The 23623-nt window shown below is 35.0% G+C and overlaps 1 protein-coding gene across 10 annotated transcripts in view; it reads right to left on the reverse strand.

Annotated features, from left to right (window-relative positions):
- Positions 1-23623, reverse strand: part of LOC109445154 (histone deacetylase 9) — a 537678-nt gene that overhangs the window by 149060 nt on the left and 364995 nt on the right. For 5 of the 10 annotated variants that reach the window (XM_019727304.3, XM_074340819.2, XM_088797711.1 and 2 more), the window contains exon 3: positions 7985-8047. In XM_019727304.3, the coding sequence (XP_019582863.2) occupies positions 7985-8047 (63 nt within the window). Of the gene's footprint in view, positions 1-6430; positions 6493-7984; positions 8067-8450; positions 8690-23623 lie in introns of those variants that run through there. The other 5 variants (XM_088797707.1, XM_074340821.2, XM_074340820.2 and 2 more) reach the window with 5 other exon arrangements.

Below are 23623 nucleotides of genomic sequence, written 5' to 3' on the forward strand. Positions count from 1 at the left end.
TCCTTCTTCCTTAAATGTAGTTTTCATTGGATTTAATTGTGGGGTATTTTAAAAGCACTATATATAAAGGCCCATCACTTATTTTACTATGGAAAATTTAACAGTAAGATAATGAATGAAATTGGTATTCTTATAAAACATAAGAATTCGTTTTGTAGTCATAAACCATAGCAGTACAGAGTAACCCTAAACATAATATTTCTGAAACACTTAAAAGTGTAGGTCATTTAATATTGTAGAAATTCTCAAGTTAAATTTCTTTTGTGTAACTGACTTAGTGGAAGAAAAATGGAAGTACTGTACACAAGGTATTTTCTCATCTTTTCATCTCCTGCTTGTCAACCTCCTTAGATGAGGAAAGGGAAAACTCCCCACAATAAGGACACCATGCATCCCAAGCTAACCACTGACAGGTCAACTTCCTTTCAAGAACGGAAAAGAGCGCAGCACTGCCACACTGATTTGAAGCACATGGCAAAATACCTTTGAATTTCATCTAGAGAAAGCTTGTTTTTAAAGCCATTTTCATGGGCTTTTATTCCAATTAAATTGTTTTCAAAGTATCCAATTCAGGAAAAAAAAAAAAAAGTTAAAATGCAGTTACCATTCCAGATTGTTAAAATCGTTCATTACTGTAAAATGTAATAATTATAACATACCGGCAAAGAAATTGCACTCCAAATATTTTTAAGATACTCCTCCTTTAACGTACTGAAGAATTTATACATGATTAGATAAATTTCTTAATATTCTTCATATCCCTCAAAGGAATATTTTACTCAAACTTATAATAAATGCCTGTAATGCACCAGTCCACAATGTTGATTTTCCTCCTTTCTAAAAAAAATGACTTACAACCTACAGAGACCCAGTTTTCTACTACAATAACTTCAGTCTCTTTATTAGGGCCCCTTCTAACAACAGATAGTAATAAGAAAGTCTGTCTACTCAATGCTACTGAAAAAAAAAAAAATCTAAGTGTTTACATGTATGTATATCTTCATGAAAATAAAGACCCACAATTCAGTTGAAAGAGAAATTACATAGTACACTTCCTTCACTTAATTAATTATATTTGGAGAAATTACAAACTAAAGAAAATTACAAAGGAGATTTCCACCACCAACATACACACTGTAGCAAATACTGCTGGTGCCTAGCAAACATCCATTCTTCTTGCCCTTTCTTCTTCCTAATAGAAACTAGATTATTAGTGGCAGCATTCACCCTCCCTGGCATGGCCCTGAGGAGCTCCCATGGTGGTCCCATTTTTCTTTTCAATGACTGGCTATGGGCAGGTGATGCTATTTTAGCCAATGCATGATGAAGGATGATTTACTTTTCTACTTTTGGATACATTTTGGGTAAAACTACCTTCCCTAAGAAAACACCCCCCAAAGCAAGGTTTCTCTTCTATGTCTCTGGAATTTATCAAGCATAAGTAGATGCAACATCTAGAACTATGACCGCCCACCTGTGGCTCCTGGGGGAAACAGCCCGGTGAGGACACCAAATAGAAGGTCAGCCGAGTGGAGGCACATGAAGGGCCTGCATGCTGCGGGTACTGACCACCTCGTGCTGCCTAACTATCCTGCTATTCCACTAAATGATCAATTCCCTTGTTGTGTGTCACTCTGTTTAGGATATTCTGTCACTTGCAGCGGAAGGCAACTTAACTAATATACCTACTACTCAACCATTAATCAGTGTTAGTACTGTGGCATAGTAGCTTTGTGTATGGATGTATAAGAAACACTGTTTAAAAGATATGTGCATATAATAAAAATGCATAAAGGCAAAAATGTCTGAGGATGAAAGCAAAAGTGCCCCTACCATCAGCACCACAACCACCACAAGTACAAAATATTTCCTAGTTTTTCTATCTATATACGAATTCTTCTGGAAATGAATAACTAGACAAAATAACTTTTAGAAAAACGAGATCATATCAGCAATATTATTTTTATTTAAAAATCATTAAATCTAAATGAATTTAACAGAATTAAAAATTGCAATTGAAGGGACTAGAGACATACTAAATGTTTCCTTCCTATAGGAGGAACTATTTCCAAAAAGATTTCTCTAAGGTTATATAAAGAAACCATTTTTAAAAATCAGTGTTTGGAGTCTTTTTATTTTTTTAAACTGTATGTTTCTATTTTAAGCAACAGGGAGTCTGTCCCTGCTCAGAGAAGATATCAGCATTTTCACACATCCCTCCATCTCACCTCTCCCCAATGCCTTATATTGGTTAGCTTTATGAATATTTTTACATTGCCCTACTTTATAAAATTTGCTTTCTGTCCTACAACCACAGTCTCATAGTTGTTTAAATGGATTCAGTGTTGCCCCATTAATCTTACTACGTTTTCTCTACTCATGATTTACACTTTTTGCTTTTATGTCCATCTCGTCGTGGGTTTCCTTGTCAAGCAGCCTAGTTCATATTTGATAATTTATTTCTAACTTGCACACCTATTTTCTCTATATTTTAATAACATCTTGCAAGGGTGGTACATTGGATTGTACTTCTAGAACTTCAGAGATTTTCCTTCACTATCTTCTGGCAATGAGTGTTGGATATATTTGCTAAGTCTTCTTGAGGCCCATACATTCCATTCCTTTGCACCCTCCCCCACCATAGATCTTTGCTTGATCTGAACCCCTGAAGAATTATTTATCATTTGAAATTCAGTGGCCCAGTCAGGATATGACTCTGCAGTGAGCACTTGCAGCCAATTTTCCTAAAAGACGGGAGCTTTTTCAATCTGCAGATTAAATTTTTTTTATCAGTGAAATGATCTTTCTTCATTTTCACAAAATTATCTTTTGTTTAAGTGTTTTGGAATATCAACTTCAGGGACATAAATACTCTGTTTGTTATATTGCCTTTGTCTTATTTATTGACTTCTCTCCAATTGCTTTAATCCATTTCCCCTTTTCATTCCCACTGATTGTCTCAAGCCTTTCCTCTTTGTTGGTGAAATTGTCACTGGTGTCTATTCTGTTTCCTGCTATTTCTAATGAATATTTTTGTTCTATAATCATCATGCTTTTTTCGTTCTCAATTTGTTTCCTTAGATTAAAATACCCTTTTTCAGCTCATTCTATTGTTTCATCATTTCATCTTTGAGTTCTTGTTTTATGGAATTTATATTCTCATTAAAGTGCTCTATTTGTGGGAAGCGATTAATTCCATGGATTCAACCAAGTTGAAGTTTTCTTCTTAGTAGAATCTCTAAGATTAGTTGGGGAAGGGTATTTCATTGCAAAGAGCTATGGATCATTTTCCCAATTTAGAGTGTTGCTCTGAAGCCTTCATTGCTCCAGAGACGTAGTTTTGTTCACCTTCCCCCATTTCTCTAGTTCCTCTTCCAGAATCCTTTCTACTGTTCCTCAGTCAGAAGAAGCAACAGCAACAATAAAAACAAACAAAAACCCTACAAAAGTGGAGGATATCCGGTCAGTTTGCATCTCTCCAGATTTGGGAACGTTAGAATTTTCCAGAAGTTGTCATCTTGTTAGTAAAATTCTAAGGAGGCCCTGTTAGGTCTCTCTGTTCTTTTCAAAGACCCCTGCTTCCATTTTCTCTTGATTTTCAGTTTCTGAGGTATGTATATTGCATCAGATCACATCATTTTCTTTGCTCAGTTATTACTAATATTGTGTGTGGGGAGGGGTATTTGCTGGCTTCTACTATTTTAGGATCACGTTATTATCAGTGGTACGATATTAGGTGGCACATTTTCAAATTTTTCATCTCCAAAATCAAAAATCACCATTTTTAAATTCATAATTTGGGTTTATTTTAGTCTTCGCAGGGGTTTTATTGAATTTTCTTACTTAATGGACAGAACAATTATGCCACCTGTGTCATCCACAGAAATAAAAAAATACTCATTCTTGTCCCCATTCTCAATGGGCCTACTTTAACTAGCTGTTTGATTGCTACCGATCAAATATTCAAATAGATAACAGCCTTTAAGTGAAGATTACCTGAGTTAGAGAACAGCAAAACAGTAATTATGGGGAATACCAGAAGTGATTCTTGACATGACAGGAGCATTTTACAGACTTACATTTTCATAATTAGATACTGCTTTCCAAGGAGACGTAAATGACTAGTGAATCTAAAATGTTCCTTTCCCCTTGACGATGTACACCAAGGGGGGGAAAGATATTCTCAAAGGGTGAAGATAGGGTTTCCATAAAAGAAATTCAGGATTTAGTTTTAAATGTTTTTCTTTTCTCCCCTAAAATAAGAATGAAATGTGAGTTGTCCTTATTGTAAACGTATTTTTCATTAATGCTGTACAAACTCGAGGAAATTCTTTCACAATAATTGTTCCAATATTGTCTGGACAGCTCTGCGGTCCGACGTGTTAAGCAACATGCCTGGCAACAGGAGAACACCCCATATCTGCCAGCTACTGCTCAGGGACTGGAGTCAATATTTGCTTCAGTTTCGGCCACAGTTATCACTTACAGTGGCCCCCTGAGCCACAAAAGTAGAGACTGACCTGGCAAAATGTATCACTCTTACTGAATTCCAAGATTCAGTATTATAGAGCTTTTTAACTAAAAAGACTTTAGCAGACTACCACCTAGTTCTACCTAACATGTTTAGCCTGGGTGGGTCAATGTTAGGAAAAAATGGAACCATATAAAACAGTTATAATTCAATAGTATATAAAGATCTCTGAATCAAAATCATGTGCATGGGTCAAGCCTGGACAAGTGATGGAAGCCTGCATTAATGCATTAATGCATAGCATCCAATAGAACTGGAATAACAAATGGGTACTGTAAAACAATGGCTAACAGCAATACAAAGCTTTTTAAAACAACTAATCTCAAGAAATCTGCTGTTGGGGTTTCACTGTTCAATTACATGTTCGACAACTACTTTGCCTTTGATTATTATGTAATGAGACATTTCATAGAACACATGCACACACACACACTAGCTATCCTGATTTACAGTCACAATTTGCGGAAGAAAAGAGTTTAATTCTTACCAGACCAGGAAAACCAGAAAGAAAAAGAAAAAGCTGATTTATAAGATTAAAGAAAACTTACTACAAAACAAAACAATAATTCCCCCATGTGACATACAATCTAATGCATCTATCTAGTTCAGTGAAATAGCACCTTATTGAAGAGCCAGGAGCCCAGATTCATTCACTAGAATTAGTAATAATAGTAGTGAGTACACACTTTAATAACATGTTGTGACATTTGACCCTCCCGTGAATGGCAAGAGGGAATCAGGAGGACACCCTTATTCTTCAGGTTACAAATACATAAACCAGTTACACAACCAGCTAGCAGCAGAGCTCTCAGAACACAGAGCTTCTGACTCCTAGAACAGTGCTCTCTCCCCCACCAGGTACTGCAACCATCTATTTTTTTTTTTCTGTCTTTCAAATCCAAAGACTCCATCCGTTTCTAAGCCTATCAATCACATCACGCCACTGATCCACAAGGGAGATAAAGGTGATTTGTACCTAAATTAAGACAAACACACTCCTAATGTAGCAATGAACTTAAAGGGCAAACCCTACTGAAATATGTTGCCAGCATCAATGTCACTTTCCCCTCTCCCCACATCAGTGACACTCAAAGTTTGCTGCATATTAGGATTGCTTGGGAGATTTTAAATATCCTAACACTGGGGCTGTTTCCCATACCAATTAAATCAGAAACTCTGGGGATAGGACCCAGGCAGCAATATTCTATAAAACACTCCTGGTGACTCCAAGATTGAAGGCCCGTTCCTCAGAAGAAGTGCACAATAAAAACTGGGGGAATTAAATTGAAGGATATAGTATAGCAAACAAAATCAAACATTACATAGCATGATAGGAAGGAGGCAAATGTATTTATGTTTCAAATTTTAGAAATCAATAGAACTTGGAGTCTCCTTCTTTATACCAGCCAGGTTTGGGTGTTAATGTCAACCTACGTCACGCGTCATTTAATAGCTGGGGTTTAAATGCTGCTTCCTGTAGAACTGACCATAGCATGGACAGTCTCAAGCACTGCTTGAGTCTCAAGCACAGTTTCAAGCCCTGCTTGAAAATATTGTTACTTTGTATAAAAATCATTAAATGTCAGAAAAATGATAATATCAGCTAAAATCAGAGGAAAGTTAGGTACGATTGTCCAAGGCAGGGGTGTCCAAACTTTTTTCAACATTTTTTACCAAGGGCCATATGTGGTAAAATATACAAAGAGCTGGGCCACTCACTCGAGGTGAAGTACGTATTGCCTCACTTGGTTTATTTAAGTAAATAAATACTTAATGGAATTTTATTTAAGTAAATAAATCCTTAATGGAATTTGCTACGGGCCAATAAAAAATGGATTGCAGGCGGCAGTTTGGACACCCCTGGTCCAAGGCATAGAGAAACAGTGAACTTGCAAACACCTGTAGCAAGATTCGATGTCAGCAGACAGTTGCTGCTTGAAAGGCACCACTCTGTTTCCACCCTATGAAAAAAAATATTAAAACTTGCAGCACAGAGACAGGACTCAAAGGATAAAGTGTACTACTGAAAAGATACCTAAAATAGTTATTTTTGAAGAGTTGGTCCATATTTAAAGAATAAAATGCAAAAGTTAAGTGACCAGCAGAACCCTCCCCAAGCTCTTGTCAAATTTACAGCCAGGAAGACAACAAACTGTACTGAAATTTGGGTGTGTTTGCTTTAGATAAACAGACAAAACTAATTAATATAATTACGGCCACTGAAGTGTAAACATACCAAATTGTACAAAACTGGTATTTTAGTCTAATTCCGTGAAAAAAATGGGTTAATGGAAGACTCTTAAAATCATCATTAACTAACCAAGGTTTAAAAAAAACTTGCTTGAAACATTGATCCATAGGTGGAAAGGTGTTCAACATTAAAATAGACATCATGCCAACCTGTGGAATATTTCTTTCATTTCTAGCCATACCAAGTATACACTGCTTTATGTTGTATTCTTATCATGGAAGTTTAGGTGGTGGTCTATAATTATGATTAAGCCCATATAGGAATTTAGAAGATGTGAAGGAGGAGAGTGAAGCCAATTCAGATTGAAGCATTCAGAAGAGGACCAAAACAAACCCCAATCTTTGTGAACTAGCTAGAGGAAATAAGTATGAAAAGCACCAATGACAAATAAGTGATATTGTCTGGAGAGTCTCCTCTTTTTAACAAACACAAATAAATAAAGCTGACAAGCTTCACCTCTCATCAGCACATCTCCTTGAAGGCACAAGCACATACACAGAGAAACCAGAAATTGGAATCTGTTACTGTTATTCTTTTAAGCATTGCACCTGTGTATAACACCTATACATGTGTGTTATGCCTTCGCATCTGCCTGACAATGTTAGACTCCCCAAATGGCTCTGAAGAAAATGAAAATAACCATCTGCTAATAATAATTTCATTTTACCCTAATTAGTTTCATTTTGGGCTGATGAGAAAAATCCACATTAAAACTACCTTCACAACTCCCTTGCAAACACATTTCAGAAGGTAGGTCTATAAATAGATGTGCTTCTGTATGCACGCTGTAAATATAAAATCATCAGGCTAGCCAAGGCTGCAATTTAAACTGAAGCCCCAGTATGAACTTACCTGATTTTTTAAAGTCCCACTGGTATACATTTACAATCAATCAGTACTGATCTCCTTTTTCTAGTTGCAGAGTAAGGCAAAACACCCCCAACTACATGTTACTTATCTCAGTTCCATCCTTCATCAAAAGCTGTGTGATTTCATTCAGAAGCAGCCGTCCCTAACCAGACTGAATATGCACAGAAACAGTAATGGAAGGGATCTAAGTTAAACCCTACAGACGCACCAAGAAAATAGCAACACCAACACCAAAAAGCAGCAAATCCTTGAGCGGTGCTTTTCTTAGCTGCATTTCCCAAGTCAGCCCCCTTTCAAGCGTAAAATGTCTCAGTTATGAGAGAGGCTCTTACCTGAGCTGATCATACTGTGCATTCTGTGCTGAGCCAAGAGCTGCTCTCGTCCAGCCACCCCATCTGAGGAAAAACACGAGTCACTCTCGTAAATTGTCTGCAGCATATTCCAATCACTCTTAGTTCAGCTACATGAAAGATTCATCTCTGCTCAGTGCACGGGCCCCAGGAGCTACCCCCGCTGGTCCTCCCTCCTCACGGAGAAGCTGCAGAGAATCAACTTCGACAATGATTTTCTTTCTGTTAAGATGGACAGACACTTTTTCGAAAGACCTGGTCACTTTTCCCATGTTACCAACCTGTGTGCAAAGCAGAAAGGACCAAGTGGATGCTATGACTCTGGAGTTTAGGTTATCCTGGAAACTAAAAGCAGGTGGGAAATAGGAATGTGCTTCAGGGTTATTGCTTTGTCAGAACAAGTAGAAAAATATTAACTCTACCCACGAGAAAAAGAAACCAATTAAACCTGGCTTAAAGTTCTTCAGGCTGCTAGAGTTTCATTGCAAGAACCGTCAGTCCCGCAAGTGGCTTCAGCCGGTGCCCTTCTCCTATCTGTTTGTGAGTGTCTTCCTCCTCTCTGGTCTCTCTCCGCTCAAGTTGGCTAAAGCTAGTGATAATCCATTTGCATATGAATCAACAACAGCATGGCCCACAGGCACAGAAATAGAACAATGGTCGGCCTGAGCCAAAAATAGGTCAAGCCTGGCCGAGTGATTGGAGCCTGCATTAATGCATTTAAAAATACACCAGCAAACCCAGCTGTCCAGCCTCTATCTTTCAAACCATAATTCTCTATCGCAGGGCCTTACAAGCAATTAACTCCTTCCTCCCTCCAAGCTTGCTTTACACACTGTTTCTCTATTGGCGATTCACATCCAAAGAAAGAAAGGCAAAAAAAAAAAAAAAAAAGAAAGAAAGAAAAAGAAAAATTAAAATCAAAATTAAGAAACAATTCTAAGAGGGCAAATGCACATACATTTCATTTTATTTTATTTTTGTAGTATGTGTTTTGGGAAGAGAGAAGAGAGAAGTGCAGAGCTCTGTATTGGTTCTAAAATAATACTGGAAGCTTTTGCTCATAATGTGGTTTCTGCCTCACCCACGCACAGCAATCCTGGTGTTCTATTTTTGTTGCCTGTTTCTCTGGCTACACTGCAGTTGGCTGTAGCACTAGAAGCATTTTTGCCTTCTAGTTTCAAGACTGACAGGAGATTTAGTAGAGGTAGTTTTCGGAAAATAAGCACACCCCAGAATAAAATGCACATAAAGGACTGGCTTGATTTTTTCACTTGCTATTTATATAAGGCAATTGTCCATTTCAGAAATCTAAATATGATGGTAGTAGCCCCCTATCAATTTTATTGCATCCAGTCTCTATGACATAGAAATTTAAAAAAATAGCTTAGACCTGAAAATGTTCCCTCTATTTCAACCTCAGTCTAAATTGTTTACCTGCAAAAGGAAGAGAAAGTGTGGTTACTTTCTTATGGATGGATGCAGAATTAGTGAGCACATGCACCTGTAGATCAATACATGAATAACTATGAATGTTTTTCATTCATCTCTACATTGGTTGCTTGAAATACAGACCTTAATTTTCTAAAAAAAAAATAGCATCTATAATAGTTGATAGAGTCCCAGAACAACACACATTGAGGAATTCATTTATAAAGTAAATGAACTCCTATGCAGTATATAGTACTAAGAACGCTATAGTCTCTTGTGAACTCCTCCACTCACTAATGACATCATTTCTTTATGAGCAATAAATTCTACATCACAAATTGGGTTGCTAGCATCTAGCTACGCCCATGGGCAAACCCCAAAGTAATAATCCACTGATTGTGAGGGGGTCTTTTCCCTTTTGTAAATTAGATCATCAAGGAACATATAATTCCTAAGGTATTAGTATTAACAGAGAAGGAAGAAGAAAAAACAGTGTTTTGAGGTTCCCAGAACAATCAGCTAGAGGAGGGATTTTGGTCAACGACAGAGTATAGAACAAAGGAAAAGAGGACATGGAGTTTTAGTGGAAACGAGGAAAGTTGTTAAATCATCAGGCAGATAACCCACTGCTGAAGAAAATGGCACTGCATTTTCCTTCTTTCATAGATTAACTCTTACTTCTTGCAAAATTTTATCTGGACAGATAAATTGCAAGATTTAAAAAGAAGGAGTTATTCCAAACTGCATTTACTTAAGCTAAACAAGAAAAATCTTACATTCCTGTCAGTGGAAAACACTATTTAATTCCATCTGATATTACAAGTAAACTTTCACCAAATTAAGAAATTTGGTGTATAAAAACGCAAGGGATGGAAATACTGTGGCTCTGGTAATTTACCTCAGAGATAATGTAACCAACCATATAATTTTAGGCCTTGGGGGAAATTTAGAGTTTGTCTACAGTGGTGTTCAAACTCTCTGAAGTACCTGGGAGTTTTCTCACAGTGTTCTCTCACAGCAAAGGTTCTTCCCCCTACCAGGGAAGCCTCACTTTTATCTGTTTACATTTGGGGATGTAAGGTTTCTTTTGAATAGTAACTTCTTACATTAAGAAAAAAATAATTGAAATCCATTCATCTAGTACAAACAAGCTCCCTATTTTATACATGAAAAAAGTAAAGAGACTTGCTCAAGGTTGTGACTAAAGAATCTTGCTTAATTTCTAACAGATCATCTCTGAGTAGGTCTAGCATTCACATTCTCAAGTCTGCCATCTTGTCCCTTACTAAAAGGATGCAAATAATTATCTGAGATATTCAGAATAAATTTTAATATTATCTAGTAATGAAAAATGGAATCATTGTCTAATTGTTTTAGAGTGATTTCGAACAATTTATGCAAAGTAGTGATAAGCATATGAAGGGATAACAAAAACCCCAGTATTGACATAATACACTCATATATCATGTGCCATGTTATACTTAAATTATACCCTCAAACTACAAAAGTCCCCCAAGCTTTTATAAGCATAAAAAATAAAACTCCAAAAGAGTGAGTTAGTAATTATCCTATTTCTCAGAGGGTCTAGAAAAGGGCATTCCACATAAAATAGTATAAATAATGTGCCTTCTTCATTTTGACAAGTTATTTAACTTGAGGTTTATTTATATTTCATCCCTGAATTCTTTTAGCATTTGTTTTCCCCGTTAGCAGCCTTGTCTTTCAATGCTTGATAAAAAAAACTTAGTTTATAGTGAAAAGACATTGACCAATTAATACCAGTTACTTCTGAAAAAATAATTATCATTAAAAACACCACCAAATACATTGATTACCATGCTCCATTATCCAACAATTTAAATATTAAGACTGTTGAGTTAATTTTTCTCACATCATCTCAACAATGTCGGTAAAGAAATGTGACTAGGTTTCTTTTTGGGCATTTACAAAACTGATTTTACTGGCTTGGAAAAAAAAGATATTAAATTTTATATTGTAAGAACCATAAAAAGCTAATGCAAATATCAACCTACATTAGATAGGCAGTTTTTAATATCTCAATATAATCAATTTTAATTCAATTTAATAAATGTTTTGGAAGCTGATCTAAATATTATATTTTACATTTATTCAAATAAAAAGTGAAAAAGAACAGGGGAAAAAGACAGGTTTCCAATTTAACAGAAAATGGGAGTGGGGGATCAAATCCTAATGCAAAATGTCATTCAAAAGTGATTATGAAAATTCTAATTCTTTTTATGCATGTTATAGGCAAAAAAACAAAACAAAACAAAAAAAATGTACTAAAAATCTTTATGGCATCAACATATTTCCAGAAATATCCTTAGACCCTAGCTCACAATAACCTTTTCTCAAATCAGTCTAGGTTGATTACCAAAGACGCCACTGGAAAGAATGGTGTGTAACCTGATTTATTTTACCACAATAATATGTCCTGTGTTCATCTGTAACCAAGCATAGACTTTTCATGTGGTATCAAATCTAATGATTCTAGAATCTAGGCAATAAGATGTAAAACTTGTTTGCCTGACATACTGAATAGTGCTTTACAGGATAGTTATAAATTAATCATCAAAAACTGTAACTCCTCCACTCATTCATGTCGCTGCTTCTTCTGGCCTCATATTTCTCAAACTATTGACAAAACAATAAAGTTATACACACTTGCCTGCAGGCAACAGACTTGGTTCCTATAGATTCACAAGGATAAGAAAGGAGAGGGAAGTACAGTGTACTAATTTTTATTTTGAACTAAGTAGCTTATTTATCTGAATTTTCTAGATCTTAGAGGAACATCACCAATTCTTATTAAATAGTGAATACTCAATTTATTATACAAATGATTCCTCTCACAAAAACAATCTAATTGGTTACCAAATGGTCTTCAAATAAGGAAATGTTGCTTGGACCCAAGAGCAGATAAAAGGTTTGAGAAAACACATCAACAATGTGTGTTTTATAAAAAAACTATTTTATATAGTGCAAGCTCTGAAGATATAAATGTATACAAGAATGTCCCAGCCTCTACTTTAATGGAATTTTCAGTTTTCAGAGACATACAGTCAAAGCAATTATTATAAGTTTGATAAGAAACTCTCTACCTCTAGATTTATTTCAGTATTCCTTGAATTTTAATTTATAACCATGGATTCAAAATAATAAACTGGCAGTGCTTTTATGAAGATTACAGAGTATCATTATCTGTCAAAAAAGTATTCAGTAGTGGCGGCCGGATGGCTCAGTTTGTTAGAGGACGAGCTCTGAGCAACAGGGTTTCCGGTTCGAGTCCCACATGGGCCAGTGAGCTGCGCCCTCCACGACTAGATTGAAGGACAACGACTGGAGCTGATGGGCCCTGCAGAAATACTGTTCCCTAATATTCTCCAATAAAAATATTTTAAAAAAGTACTTAATAAATAGTAGGTATTATTACTATAAATATGATTAATAAAATATTGTATAGATCTTTAATTCACAATTATTAAAATACTTGAAAACTGTTACTGACTTATTTTTTCTAGGAACTATACAAATTCTAACGAAGATTATGTAATCAATTAAATATTGAGTGCCTTACCTATAGCTACAGATGCTTCGTTTAGCAAATTAAAGGAATTTTACTTCTTATAATATTACCAGAGGTTAGTATAATATCCTGCGTGTAGTGTGTTACTAGATAAATACCTGTGCAATAAATGATTCCTTTTCCAAAGGATCCTAGTAAGAGGCTAGTGATCTGGAGTAAGTAAGATCTAATATTTCATTCTTTTTCATTTTAGCATATTCTTATTAAAATCTCAATAATTATCTTCAAATCAATAATAAATCATAATTTTAAAAAGCTAAGTAAATGCATGTCTGAAAAGATCTCTTGTTGAAATCAAGCAGTTTAATTATACTTTTTTTTTTGCATTTATTTTACTTGCCTTGTTGCTGTTTCAAAACATAGAATAACCACTGAAAAAAAGTTCAGACATCAGACTTCAACAGAAATTATCTTACATGATATAATTTAAACAAAGTTATCAAATATTTTTGAGTGAATTAAGTATTCATATGTTTTTCTTATGAAGGCTCAAAGATGTTGGCATGAAGAAATTAACAAAAACTGCTTTTGTAGGTCCACTTTATACAAATTGATCTCATAACTGCAGTGATGGCTGAGCTTTTAGAAAAGTATAGTTATCAATTACATTGGCTAGTGTCCACATGTCCTATTTTTAATTGGAGAATTCCATTGATTATACCATCCTGACTCAAAATTCTAAAAAATACATTATATGTTCAGACAACCTTCTTTGCAAAAGTCACTTGAGACACATAACACAATATTTTCTTACACTTTGTATATACAGTATTTCTGCTTTGCAGTGTATTTGGTCCTTCCAAAATGTCCACTGAGATATTTGGTCCATGCCAAAAAGTCCTTGGTATTTGCTGATACATTAACACACCACACATCATGAGATCCCATCTTCAACTTGTCCTCTGTGCATTTCTCTAACTGTAGCGCTCTTACTCTGTAGGCACAGTTAATATAAACCCCACTCTTCTGCAAGATTCAAACCTCGATCCATCCACCTAACCACATATGCAATTACTAGCTACACTGCAGAGCCAATAAGGGTTCTTATTGGCAATACAGCCACAACACAATTATTGGACCAAAAAAACATGATAGTATATGTATTAATGTGCAAGTATATGTATTATATATATATATATATATATATATATATATATATATAATACATATACTAATACATAGTATACATATTAATCTTGCAAACCAAAAGTATAAATAAATAAATATTATGGCCTATTTGAACCCAGAGATATTTTCTAAGTGTGGATGTTTTAGACAGGACAAATCTCAAGGGCCATTGGGCATGGACCAAATATACTCATGGATTACATTTCAAATTGGTGTGGACGATATATCTCCATGGGCATTTTGGACAGGACCAAGTATCAAGGACCTTTTAACATGGGCCAAATACCTTCGTGGACATTTTGGACAGGACCAAATGTCTTCTAATTGTTATTTTTGTAACTCTAAAACTAATATTTCACATACAAAAACTATTTCACATTAGTGCATATATATATATGTATATATATATACACATATATATATGCACATATATATATACATGTGTATACATATATATGTGTATATGTATATGTATATATATATATATATGAAATCTTGGTAATGTTTTACACTGATAACAAAGCACCATTTCTCTTTTAAGCAGCATTGACTTTGAAATACAAACCACCCTTGACCAATCTGTCCTATGTTTACTAAACTTTGTATGTACAAGGGATTTATGAAACCAGAGACTCTTAATAGAATTCTTAGTTTTAAGACAAAACACTATTTTTGGCTACAGGGCTATGAAAATAAAAATTCTGAAAGAATTCTAGTTAAGTAAAATTAGCCCTCTGATCTTGGATATTTGGTATGACTCAAGTTTATTTTATATTATTCTATAAAGTAAGTCTCCTACTATAGCTGAACCTTTAATATTTATCATCTTGGAAGTACATGGCATGCTGACCACCAAAATGAATAGTGATATGTAGCATTTGGATGCTATATTTGAGAGGTGTGATAAGAGTAATTTCCAAATGCTAACATAAATTATGGCAAACATCAAAAAACCAACCCAGAGCTTTTCATGTCATTTCTTGCCATAAAGGTCAAGTTGATATTTACCATACCAAACCATTACAATCACCAAGTTAAATCAAGAGAATGCCAGAAAGCATGCCTCTGAAAATAGCAACATTTAATTCATGTTGCAATTAAATTCTGACTTCATAATTTGATCTAGTTTGGTGCCAACTACCAAATTCAAGAAAGAGCAAGCACCCAACACATACTTTACTTATTTTTTGACTGATCAAAATACAGCAATGGACTATAACTAAAGTACAAACATTTGCAATTGGCCATATCACTAAGTTTATCAGACTTCCCAGGGGTATGGAACCTTTCCTATTTTAAAACACTTATTTCAGTGATGAGAGCAGAGACCATGAACTCTAAGGCCATTCATGTTCTCACCACAATCTGACTTAAGAACTTAATCCTTTATCTTCTTCTTCAAACTTCATGCCACAGACAATGTTTTGGTGTTACCACACAAATCCCTCATTCTTTCAGACTGTTCTTGCAGATGCTGTTCTTGTAATCCAGAATGCTCTTCCATTCTATTCTGTCTGTGAAACTCCTTTTCATTTTAACCTGGTTATGGTATCTTTCTTCTTCCTTTAAAATGTTTTTTAACCTCAAAATTAGTATAACAGACTTTCTTTTAGTTCACACTTGCAAGATAGATACTTTTTTCATCCTTTCATTTTAACCCGTTGCTTCCCTTTAAGTATGACTTTTATAGACAACATGTTTCTTGAATTTTTCCCCCCCTTTTACCTCACAGAAAAGTCTTGCATTTGGTAAGTTCACAGAAGGGAGATCTCAGTCCTTGCTGGTTCACCATCTTCTCAAGAGCAAAAAAGTAGTAAATCCTTCAAAATTCAGCCCCAACATTACCTCCTTAGCAAAGCTCCCCAGACCTGAGCTGTCATGAATGAGAGGACCTAACTTCATCCTTACTTCTGTCGCAACATAAATCATTGGATATTTTTATAATTTGGTTACATATCTGTTCCCCACACTAGACCTCGGCAAGTCAAGAACAGAGAAATGTCTTTCATCTACGTGCTTGTTCCACACTGCCTGGTAAAACATAGGCATTCTTTACGGGCTGATTAATGGGTATATGTGAATGACACAAATGTACACGATAGGTTTGATATTTATACACTTCCACTCATACTTATTTCACAAATAAACGTCAAGCAAATGATATCTACCATCTTCTGCATCATCCCTCCCCATTCTGCCTGCCACACTGCCCCAAATCTAACCTCTGGATTTTACTTTTCTCTCTCAGAAGAGCTCACCTCCCCAGACAGATAAGGATGATAATTATATTACAGACAGTACTTTTCAGGACAATATTGTAACCATACCTAAGTTTCATACCATCAGTATAAAACATAGGGATTATAAATGCTATTTTGCTTTATTTTCCTAGCATTAAACACGAGAAATTAGAATTTCAAGATTCTACGAAATTTACTTAAAACATTTCCATTTCTACATTGAAGCTATTTTTACTAAAAATGGATTTGGGAAGTTTCAACAATCGTTCCTGTATTCTAAAGGTCCTCCTTGGCTCTGTTCTCTTTGGCCAGCCGAGCTCCTGTTGCAATTCCTCTACAGGACACAGTGACATGACTCTTCTAAAAACATCAAAGCACTAATCAAAAGACATTTCACTTTACGTTCTCATCGACTTCAAGGGTTCCTTTTCAGTTTTAAAGAGATCCTACATGGTCTACGCCTTTTGAAGGAGGGCCTTTATGTTCACATATTTTGTAAATCATAGAGGGATATATTCTGGAAAACGTGGAAACTCCAGTGTCAGATATTAATTTATGTTTAATTCATGAGAACCACGAAATCTCCTTTAGATGAAGGCAACTGCATAACGTTCTAAATGACGTGGCTAATTGGATGGAGAAGAGGCTCCGAATTCAGACAGAATTTTACTTGAATTCTGTCTCATTATAGGTTGGATAAGTTACTTAACCTTTCAGTCACAATTTCCTCGTCTAAGAAATGGGGATCTTAACATCTGCCTTGCAGTGTTGTTTTAATATTTAGAAATAGTGAATATAAAATGTCTACCATTATCACAAGAGCATAATAGGTGCTCAGTACACTGTATTTATTATTATTATAGCACATTATTCATACGCAAATCAAAGAGTGAATAAAGGAGGGCCTACTTAGACTTCTGTATTCTGAACTAAGATAATTCCTGTTTCTCAAAATCAAGTATAACATTGTAAAAAAGAATATAATTAGTTTCCACTGTTTCCTAAAGAAAAAAATTTGTATATTAAACTTAGATAAGGAAAATCAGAATGGACATTCTCATCCTATTAATATCACTCTCCAGGCTGATAAATCAGGTGTGTTCAATAACTCACTGTAAAATAAAAAATGGAAATAACAAATAAGAGAATCAATGGTAAATGCCAGGCTATTTGCTATGTTTACTTTTTAAGGTCAGATCAGATATTTTAATATGAGGAGCATAGATTAACACAACACTCACATGACACACAGAACCTTCACTGGATACCCTGAATTATATCTGCATTTGCCATTTAATCGCAATCTAGGAATATCTTCAATCCACAATGCATCCCCCCACCACCACCACTAGCTAATGCTTTCATTCCAGATCCCAGGGACTGTCTATTTAAAAATCAATACCTAACATTAGTTATTTCACCTAAAGCTATAACAACCTGTTTTTTTCGTAATGAAATGGAGGCTGTAGTCTTCTTATTTGGCTATATCTAAAGGAAATTCTCCACAGTACATATAAGTAGAAGGGCCTGTTTGGCCCTAAATTCAAGACCTTAGTTGGATAAATATTTACTACTTATTGATAATTTTAATTATGCATGATTCTATATTACTTGATGGAACCCCACCTAGTTAAAGTAAACTAAAGTCTGGGAGTAATTAGTGTTCTGAGGGCTAAATGACGGGGAATTCTCAACCCTAAGTTAATGCTGTCCCTTTCATAAGCTAGAGGGGGAACACTAGTATGAAACAACATTTAAAATCCTCAGGTATTTCATTTCATTTAAAATATGCACTTCACTCAAAACAGGATCACTCATACATACAGCATTACATGAAACAAATAAAAATTAAAACCAATGTGTGGAGTGAGAAATGAAAACTCTTAATTACTTTCAGGGTCTATGATAATGTGGCTGGCTCCCTTTATATCTCGTGGTATAACACCCATAGCCATATTGTTAATATCCAATCATTAGGGTAAACCTAAAGTACTCTTTTTTTCTATTTTCAAATGAGTCATGGATTATTATAACATCTCAAGGGTGTTTAAATTATTAAATAGTAGAGTATATTGACATTCAGACATCCAAATATATCTGATTCAAATTAGTTGATAAGAAAGTGCAAGATAAAGATGATACTCAAAATTCTGAAGCTGTGCTATTGAGTACAACGTATATATAGACAGTCTTGATATATTATCAGCCTTTCTAATAAGAAAATCTATCAACTTTGTACTTTAACAATGTAGCATCAATCTTAGACAATTTGACAGAAAGGACAGAAAATACTTGATTTGTAAAAATTTTAAATAACTATTTCCTCAAATAAAAACTCACCCAGGAATTGCTATGTACACCAAGTAATAATTTTGACTTTCCAGAATAAAGCTTCTTAACATGGAATTGCACTGAATAAGAAGATGCATTAGACAACATGGCCACTCTTCATTCCAAGCACATTTTTCCCAGGATATTCCTATCATCATGACAATAATGATGTCTACTGACAGACTTCATAAATCAAAATACATCTGCTATTAAACAGATATCCTTTTGGAGGGTTACTTTCCCTTTTTATTTTTAACCTTGCCTCATTTTTCATTAGGTTCTTCACAATCCCAACTGTACATCAATGCTTTTTCAAATGTCCTTTCTAGTTGTTTAAAATGCTCTCTCCCTCATTTCAGCAGCCATCACCTTCCTTTTGAGACATTTATTCACACACCACCCTTGGACACCTTTGTATTTACACATAGAAATTAGACTGCAGCTTATCAAAGATAAGGACCATTTCCTTACCATTAGTGTCCTTACTCATCTCCCCTTCTTTCATCTGTCTATTGTAGCATATATGCAATACATAAGTCAGTGTTTTATTTCTTTGGCTATTTTTCTTATTGGAAAACTGCAGCTGCAGGAAAAGTAACACTTCTGACCAATACCTTAAAAAATACACTAGGCTTTGTTCTGTTTTTCATTTTAAGAGTTTCCTATATTTATACAACAAATATTGTTTTCTTCCACAAATATTGGTTCTTCCAAAGGCTTCTGGGAAAAAGGGCCTTAGGTGTTCAAGTGAAGTGAGGATGACCAAAGGGGAAATCATGTCATTTGAACCCTAGAACTGTGTCCTTGACAATGTACCATGCTGCTCCAGAATATAAATTAAAAAATAAGTAATAAGGGCTCAATATGAATTATGAAGGACTAGTTCATAATTACAAAGACAAAATTACAAATGTTTCTTCATAATGTATGTTTTTAATCCTCTAACAGGTTTATTTTTACCTTTCTGTCACATTAATTTCTAATATTTGAATAGTAGAATAACATGTCAAATATTTAGGGCTGAAAGATAGCTAAGATGAAGACAAAAATACAAACAATATCCACCTAAGGGGAAGAGCGTTAAAAAGTCATCCCTGAACTGTGGCAGTCAGGAAGGCCCTTTAACAGGATGACAGGGCATGATGGCATCCATTAAAAAAGACCAGGATCCATGGGTCTGCCCCTGTCTTTAGGTCAGACCCCTTCTCTTCTTGCCAGAAAGAGCAGAATCTGATCTTTTCCATTGCCCCAGCTTTGCAGAGAAAATGCAGAGCTCGGCCAGAATTAAAGAGGCTCTGGATTGTGCGATCATGCCTCAGGAATACACAACTGAAACAGGCATTTGATGAACATATTGCAGAAAAACGAAAGCCATTTAGAAATGTTAGTGGTGAGTGGTTGGCACTTAAAGTGACTCACAGGCAACACAGAGCCTAATGATTTTTCTGCGAATAATAGCAAGGGTCTTGCTGTGGGGGAGCAACAAGCAGACAAAAATCATCAGACTATAATGTGGCCACCCAGAAGAAAAACTCCAGCATTCGGACTGTGCCAGGTAACAAATTGAGACTGGACTTAGCTATGCAGTCCTAAGACAGGACTGAAGATTCATATCAGGGATTATCATTTTTCATACATAATTTTGCTTTATTTTATGTAATAAATTATGCAGATGTATCACATTAAATCATTTGATGATCCTCCTAAAGCCTTGAGTTAAAGAGAAATTTTCTAGGTTTTGTAATGGATGCCGGAGTAAACCCTGACTACTGGAGACAAACACTCTGGTACTCAAAATAAATGGAACCAAGTATAAACCTTATAAAATTGTCCCATAGGGTTCAGTAGTTCACAGTAGTGTTTGGTTATGAACACACGTTTGAGTAACCCAAAAGTAATATCCAAGTAAGGTAAGTCTCTTATTTGTAAATTTTGAATACCAATAAGGAAATGATAGGCCCATAACAATACATGCATGCCAGCTATAACACAATAATTGCATTCCAGAAAAAAATTCATATTATATTAAATATGCACCCTAAATAACTAGTATATGGGATGACAGTCATGAGCAAACTGTTCAAAACCCTATGTTGTTTTGTAAATGTACCATTATTTTCATCATCATTAGCATAATCTAATATTACTATTAATATTTATCATTGTTAATTGGGAAATAAGTTGGACCCTCCCATTCTGCACCCCAAAAAGCAAAAACCTTCAGCTGAGCTTGGCCACAGGCTGCCACAGTGGATGGACATTCAAACTAAAAATACAATAGATAAGACATGGCAGAGGAGTGGTGGGTGCTGAGCCATTGCTGAGAGAGGGTGAGGCAGGGGCTGCCTTTTAGGTGGGCCTTGGAAGACGTGCCTCCTGCTCAAGGCTGAGCACGTACATCTGAGTGAGGGACTCACTGGATGCAGGGACTAGTGTTTAGCTCTTAAATACAGTCACAATGGCTCCAGTAGTCAATGTATCAGCCCAATCAATAGCTTGTCCTTTCCTTTTCTTATTGAAAGTTATTATTGTATTTCTACTCTTCTGGTTCCCCATGCCTGGAAGAAGAAATCACATATGAATCCACAGACACTTTATACTTTCATTATCCCAACCACATTTTATTATACTTTTATTTACCAATCACATTTGATTTACTTTTTTGTTACAGGGGTGAGAGTTGTAGCAGAACAGACTGACCATCTAAAACTCCCTTTATTCCCCCTCCCCCCACCGCTCTGATATATGGGAAGTGCTTTTCTCCACCTGCCACCATCACTTTAGAAAGACTCCTCCAGGCCTAGCCCCTCTGTGCCTTTTTCTTTTCTATCCATCCACCCTTCCTAAAATGATCTGGCAAATCAGGAACTCCATGGCCCCCAGGATCAGGTTGTCTGGTTTTAGATTATGTCATGATGATACGTCAATTTTATGTCTTGCTATGTATTAGAGGCAAGGTGGTACAGAAAGAAAAGCAGACTGAGATTCAACCCCGACTACAGGGCCTTCCAACTTCATGACCTGGGGCAAGTTATCCCCAATTTTATCTCTATGTTGGTCACGATTATACATCCCTAACAGGAGTGCTGCTGTGATGACATATAAAACGTCTAACACGAATACTGGTACATAGTAGTAGCTGATCACTAACAAGTAACTAATTAATTATTGTGTCTTAAATCCATACTCAAAACCAATTTACTTTTATCTTAGACAAAATTCTAACAAGTTCATTGGCAACAGATTAGAAGAAAAGAAATAGAAAGAAGGAACGGGTGCTGCTAAAAACAGGCAATCACCCAATTTCAAAATACTTAGAGAGTAAGTCATAAAATAAAGGATAAGGAATATCTTCATAAATATAAAGATTTCTAATAATAAATTAGCATACTTAAAACTTCTCTAAGCCTTGTAATATAGTATACTTGAGTGTTGACACATACAGGCCTACTTATACACCTCAATATTATATAATAAGCCATTAGCATATTACATAATATTAAAATAATGTGAATAAAAATATTAATGATAGACTTGACTGATGGTTAAACTAAATTAAGTGCCCTCCATTTAAGCAGTCATAGATGGGGGTGGCCAGTTAACTCAGTCGGTTAGAGCGAGGTGCGGGTAGCACCAACTTGGCCAGTTCGATCCCCACATGGGCCACTGTGAGCTGTGCCCTCCTTAAGAAAAATAATAATAATAAAATAAACAAAATAAAATAAAATATAAAAAAGAAGTCATAGATGAAAGACAACAAAGAAAAAAATTAATAGTGAAATAGATTGTGTCCAAAGATAGAAAAAAAAGTATTTAATATTAATATCATTTTTAGTTGACAAGCTAATTCTAAAATTTGTATGGAATAGCAAAACTCTAAAGAAAGTCATGACAATATTGAAGGCAATCAAAATGAGAGTATGTACCTTATTAGCCTTCAAGATTTATCCACTAAGTTATAAAGAGATTGTATTATTGGTTCAAATAGAAACAAATAGGTAAGATAACAGAAGAGACCAACAAAGAATAGGCCCACATATATATAAAGACTTTACATATGTTAGTACTAGTATCATAGATAAGTGCAGATCTTCAGTAAATGGTGCTAAGATAGTTCTCTATGTTACATTAGATCCGTAGAAATTAGATCTCCATATTAAATTACATACACACACACACATTCATAACATCAAGATTAATAAGATTAGTAATCTATATACAAAAAGCAAATTTTTTAAGTTTTAGAGAAAAAAATATAAAAGAATATGTTCAAATCCTCAGATTAGAGGTAAACTGGTTAAAACACAGAAAACATAAAGAAAAAGACTGACAAATAAGACATAAGAATACAATTGTGCAAACACACCATTAGAAAAGAAAGATAATTAATGAAACACTGTGAGAAAACATTTACAGTGCATTTAATCGACCAACGATTCTTATTCAGAATATAATAACATTATTTACAAATTAGTTAGAAAAGACACAATCCAATAATGAAGTATGCAAAAGATTAAAATAGGCATTCACTGAAAAGGAAACTGTAGCGTCCAATTTAAGTATGGAATACATTTAAAATTGCTAATAATCAGGAAATTAAAAAATTAATCCACAAGGAGATACAATTATAAATCCAGGGGATAGGTAAAAACTGAGTCTAATACTAAATACTAAGTACTGGTAAAAATGTTGAGTAATACAAACTCTTACACATGGATAGCAAGACATCTTACACATTGGATAAGTTTATTTTGTTACAAACATTTCATTTAATGAAGGCTAGATTTTCCAAAGAAATTTCCATTTGAAATGGCAACACTTTGTGTTTTCTAAAACAACTAGATATTCTAGGTAAAATCCTAAATTGAATCGTGGCTAAGCTTACTT

This window comes from Rhinolophus sinicus, chromosome 4, assembly GCF_057876585.1.
Source record: "Rhinolophus sinicus isolate RSI-liver-muscle chromosome 4, RSI-T2T, whole genome shotgun sequence".
Lineage (NCBI taxonomy): Eukaryota > Metazoa > Chordata > Mammalia > Chiroptera > Rhinolophidae > Rhinolophus > Rhinolophus sinicus.